Below are 6,000 nucleotides of genomic sequence, written 5' to 3'. Positions count from 1 at the left end.
CTTGGAATATATCCTAGAGAAATAAGAGCCATCACACGAATAGATATATGCACAGCCATGTTCATTGCAGCACTGTTCACAATAGTAAAAAAATGGAAACAACCTAGGTGCCCATCAAAGGATGAATGGATAAATTATGGTATATTCACACGGTGGAATACTATGCAACAATAAAGAACAACGAAGCCCTGAAACATCTTGTAACATGGAGGAAGCTGGAGGTCATTATGCTAAGTGAATTTAGTCAGTCACAGAAGGACAAATACTGTATAAGACCACTATCATAAAAACTCAAGAAAAGGTTTAAACACAGAAGAAAACATTCTTTGATGGTTATGAGGGTGAGGAGGGAGGGTGAGGGTTATTTACTAACTGGATAGTACATAAGAATGATCTTAGGTGAAGGGAAGGACAGCACACGTTACAGGGGGAAGTCAGCAAAACTGATTAAACCAAAGCTAAGAAGCTTCCTGAATACAATCAAACACTCTGAGGGACAGAGTAGCAAGGGTAGGGGTCTGGGGACCATGCTTTCAGGGGACATCTAGGTCAACTTGCATAACAAAGCTTATGAAGAAAATGTTCTGCATCCTACTTCGGTGAGTGGCGTCTGGGGTCTTAAAAGCTTGCAAGCGGCCATCTAAGATGCATCAATTGGTTCCAACCACCTGGAGTGAAGGAGAATGAAGAACACCAAAGACACAAGGAAGTATTAGCCCAAGAGACAGAAAGGGCCACATAAACCAGAGACTTCATCAGCCTGAGACAAGAAGAACTAGATGGTGCCTGGCGACTACCAAAGGCTGCCCTGACAGGGATCACAACAGACAGTCCCTGATGGAGCAGGAGAAAAGTGGGGTGCAGAACTTAAATTCTAGTAAGAAGACCAGACTTACCTGTCTGACTAAGACTGAAGGAACCCCGCAAAGCATAGTCCCTGGATTGTCTATCAGCCCAGAACTAAAACAATTTCAGAGGTCAACTCTTCAGACAGGGATTGGACTGGACTGTGGGACATAAAGTTATACTCGTGAGGAGTGTGCCTGTTAGCTCAAGTAGGTACAAGAGACTAAACGGGCAGCTTTTGTCCGGAGGTGAGATGGGAAGGCAGACAGAGTTGGGAGCTGGTTGAATGGACATGGGGAATCAGGGGTGGAAAGGAGGAGTGTGCTGTCAGAGTATGGGGAGAGCAATTAGGGTCACAACAATTTATGTATAAATTTTTGTATGGGAGACTAATTTGAAATGTAAACTTCATTTAAACTACAACAATAAACAACAACCAAAGAAGAAAATCCCAGTGGTAGGCAAATCTACCGTTAAAAAACCTAAGACCTTTAAGGGCATTATAAAATATAAAGAACACTGTTGAGAAATTATACAAAACATGTTTGACTAAATGGGTGGTCTTCAAAAGCGATGCCACCCCTCAAGTGGGAGGTTATTAATGCTTTTCAAAGAATAGATAGTTTTAAAAGCACAAACAGTTTTAAGACACAGGTTATATTAATGGAATTGATTTTCAGATGCTAAATTTGCAAATGAACTCCTTCCCTAAAACTGTGAGGGTAGAAATTTTCTCTCTTTGAGGAAAATAATCAAGGGTGTAAGATCTCTGACTTTTAAAGAAAAACCTGTCATAAGTTTTTTTTAATAAATGATGGGTATCAAATAGTTATGGCAAATATTTTACTGAATATATTTAAAAGTGCTACACAACAGTTTTACTTTTAAACATCAATATTCAAAATATCAAGATTATATCTTTTGGAAATGTTGGAACTTACTATTAAAATGTTTTCATTGTTAACAAGAATACATGCAAGAGGTTAGACATTTCTCAATACTCATTAGGGAGATGGTAGCCAAAAAACTTTGAAGCTACCAAACTAAATCATGTCAAAATTTTGTTAATCTCTGATATTCTTATGCCAAGATTCTAAGTAAGGAAGTATATATCTAAGGCCTGGGCTGTCTGGAGTGACATAGGTGGGCCTTATCAAAGAGCCCTTTGTGGAGAGGGTGAGATTTGAGCAAAGATTTTATCAATAGAATGCAGGGAACTTGAAGAACTTGAGAAAAGATAAATCAGCTGAACTAGAGAGGTAGGGGTCAGCAGCACACAGTGCTTTGCAGGAGAGGGAAAGCAGATGTGCTCAGTTGGAAAATGGAAAGACCTGGATTTTCAGGTCAAAAGAAGCTTGAGTTCAAGTTCAGAATTTACCACTTTTTAGCTGAGCCACTTTAGAGAAATCTTACTTTCTATTTTGAAGATCAAATAAGGGGATATAAAAGAAAGGGCTTTTTAACTTGTAAAATGATAGCACATGTTAGACATCACTCCCTTTCAACTGGGAACCATTGAAGGGTAGCACTTTACAAACCACTGAAGGGTGGCAGTTTACATAATGGTTAAAGGAATGGGTTCTGGAACCAACTGACTAGGTTGAGACAAAAACTGCCATTTCCTTTCTGCACCCCTAGCCAATGTGTGTAAAATGGTGATAACAAGAGGTACCCACTTTATAGGGTTATTATGAGGATTAAAGGAGTTAATGTATGTATAGAGCTTAAAATAGCACTCTAAAGAGCTAGCTGTTTTATTATTGTTGGTGGTGGTGGCTGTGTTATTGTTACTATTGCTTTCTAATTCTCAATATCAAGTAGACATCAAGAGATTATCAACCGCTAATAAGGTATTTAAAAAAAAAAAGAAAAAAAGCTACAGAAGCAGCAGCTAAATCTATTATACCCATTGCTGTAGAGTTGATTCCGACTCATAGCGACCCTATGACAGGACAAAGTAGAACTGCCCCATAGGGTTTCCAAGAAGTGGCTGGTGGATTCGAACTGTTGACCTTTTGGTTAGTAGCCAAACACTTAACCAATTAGAGGGCTTTAATTATAAAAGCTACTAACTTGCTCCTTGGCTTTACATCAAAAGTATGTGAAAATGGTCCAGTTAAGTTCTATGCTGTTATAACTAACAAAGCTTTATATATATATATATATATAGTGGTGTAGTAGTTAAGTGCTATGACTGCAAACCAAAAGGTCTGCAGTTCAAATCTACCACGTGCTCCTTGGAAACTCTATGGGGCAGTTCTACTCTGTCCTGTAGGGTCACTATGAGTGGGAATTGACTCGATGGTAATGGGTTTATATATACATACACATATTTTCCTTTGCTTAAAGGCTAAAGACCTAAAAGAATACATTGTATTTTGTTCTACATAGAATATCTTATAGTCAGCAGGTTTATATATGGTTCTTAAAATAACACAATTTGTTAGAAATGATTTTGCCATATGGTAGGAACATTGTGGACTTTATCTAAAGTAGTGCTAACCCAAAAGTACCAAAAGATCCTGTTATAAAACAGCCTTACTTATTATTAACGTACCAAGCATAGAGCCGAAATCAGCAGAATGACCCAAGCCCTCTGGGCTCTGGTTGTTAAGATTTTTGACATTTAAAAACTGTTATGAGTTGTGCTTTTTTTTTTAATTACAGAGATAATTCATCATTCATGCTCTTTTCATATACACATATGTGTATCTATGCACACACACATACACACACAATCAAAAGAAAAGAAAAAGCTGGTGTTCCACCTTAATTCCTCACTTTTAAAACCATGTCCAGGATAGCCAGCTGCATAGTTCTTAAAAAATTATTTTAGAAGTTTTATCTAGAAGCTCCTTTCATAAGTTTTGGCTAGAATGTTTACTGAAAATATGAAAACACAAAGCTCAGAAATGTGTTATTTTAAGAAAAGCATGTAAAAAACTATGCTTTAACTTTTAAAAAGAGGTTTGGGTAATTATAAATAAAAAGCAACATGCCAAACAGACTGTACTGATTCCTAACTACATTTAAACATTATAGATGAGCTAAAATTCAGGATATGTTCGGGATATTTTTCGAGATTTTGTTGATGAATAACATGTACTGAGAAGCAACAGATTAGTATTAAAAATGTAAAAACTTACAAGTATGTCTGGCCAATGAATAGTTGGATCCACCACTAGTCAAACCAAATCCCTCAGGAATTTGACTAGAGCTTCGAGGTCTGGTCAAGAGTTTGGGAGGTTCAATTTCAGCACCAAATTCAGCTCCTATCACTCCTAGTAAAACAATAGCAGTAGCTTGCTTCCGTCTTTCCTCATAAGATGTGGATATTTTTTTCATTTGTGGGACACTTGACAGACAACCTGAAAACCAAAACATAAGAATGTAAATTAAAAGACTATTAAGATAAAAAAGGCATGCAATTAGAAACACACTCAAGATTACTCATTCAGGAAAGAACAGTCTTTTCAACAAATGGTGCTGGGTCAATTGGTTATCTAACTGCAAAAGAAAGAAGTTGGACCCCTACCTCACACTATGCACAAAAATTAATTTAAATGGAATCACAGACCTAAATGAAAGAACTAAAACTATAGGTCTCTTAGAAGAAAAGACAGATATAAATCTGCATGACCTTGGATTAGGCAATGATTTCTTAGATATGATACCAAAAGCATAAGCGACTTAAAAAAATTATAAATTGGACTTAATATTAAAAACCTTTGTGTTTTAAATGACATAATCAAGAAAATAGAAAGATAACCCACACACTGAGAGAAAATATTGTCAATCATATATTTAATAAGAGACTGTATCGAGACTATATAAAGAACTCTTACAACTCAATAATAACTCATACAACTCTTACAGCCAAATTTTAAAAATGAGCAAATGATTTGAATAGACATTTCTCCCAAGAAGAGATATGAACAGTCTAATAAGCACATGAAAGATGTTCAACATCATTAGTCATTAGAGAAATAAAAATCAAAATCACTTCACATCCACTAGAATGGCTGTAATAAAAAAGACAGACCATAACAAGCGGTGTTGAGGATGTAGAGAAACAGGAACACTCATTCATTGCAGGTGGGAATGTAAAATGGTGCAACTACTTTGGAAATTAGTTTGGCAGTTCTTCCAAAAGTTAAGCACAGAGTTATTATATGTTTCAGAAATTCTACTCCTAGATGGAATACCCAAGAGAAATAGAAACAAATGTACACATAAAGCCTTGTACATGAACATTTATAGCAGCACTATTCTTAATAAATAGCCAAAACAGGAACAATTCAAATGTCTACCAACTGATGAATGGATAAACAAAATATGGCATACCCATACAGTGAGAATTATTCGGTAATAAAAAGGAATAAAATGCTAACACATGCTACCACATGGATGACCCTGAAACATTATGCTATGGGACAGAGGTCAGCCACAAAAGACCACATATTGTATGATTCCATTTACATGAAATACTCAGGACAGGCAAATCTATAGAGACAGAAAGTAGATTAGTAGTTGCCTAGGGATGGGATGGAGTAAAAATGGTCAGTGATTGCTAATGGGCATTAAGTTTTTGGGTGATAAAAACATTCTAAGACTACGGTGATACTTGTACAACCAAAATATACTAAGAACCATTCAACTGTACACTTGAAAAGGGTTAATTTTATGATATAGAAGTCATCTCAATAAACTTGCTTTTAAAAAAGATTGCTCATTCACTCATTTATTAATTGGCCCATTAATGTAGCAAATATTTACTGAGCATCTACTTTGTGCCAGGGAACTGCAAACATGAAAATAAATAAGGTTCTAAGAAGTTCAGAAGTGCATGAAAAAAGGAGAACCTGTTCACAAAGGAGGAAAGGCTGGATTTAAGACTGCAAGGTGAAGTAGAAGTTGCCAGGCAACAGGAAGGTGGGCAACAAGGAAGGATGAACATTTTGCCCAGAGGGACCAGGATGTAAAGAAGTAATCAGACATTTGAAGAAGTACTTGTATAACTTGGGTAAAGCTCAGTATAGTTTCATATTCAGAAGAAATACCTACATGATAACCACAAAATAATAAAAAACAATTAGAATCTTTATTAAAGTATCATAATAAATAAGGGAGTGCTGAAAAATTACATTCCTAACA

At 36.1% G+C, this 6,000-nt stretch overlaps 1 protein-coding gene across 2 annotated transcripts in view; it reads right to left on the bottom strand.

Annotated features, from left to right (window-relative positions):
* Positions 1-6,000, bottom strand: part of WDR7 (WD repeat domain 7) — a 426,984-nt gene that overhangs the window by 181,168 nt on the left and 239,816 nt on the right. For both annotated transcript variants that reach the window (XM_004379257.2, XM_023733984.1), the window contains one exon: positions 3,993-4,214. In XM_004379257.2, the coding sequence (XP_004379314.1) occupies positions 3,993-4,214 (222 nt within the window). The remainder of the gene's footprint in view (positions 1-3,992; positions 4,215-6,000) is intronic.

The sequence above is a fragment of the Trichechus manatus genome, unplaced genomic scaffold, assembly GCF_000243295.1.
Source record: "Trichechus manatus latirostris isolate Lorelei unplaced genomic scaffold, TriManLat1.0 scaffold00063, whole genome shotgun sequence".
In the NCBI taxonomy this organism is placed as follows: Eukaryota; Metazoa; Chordata; class Mammalia; order Sirenia; family Trichechidae; genus Trichechus; species Trichechus manatus.
This window is presented reverse-complemented; position numbering and strand designations above follow the sequence as displayed.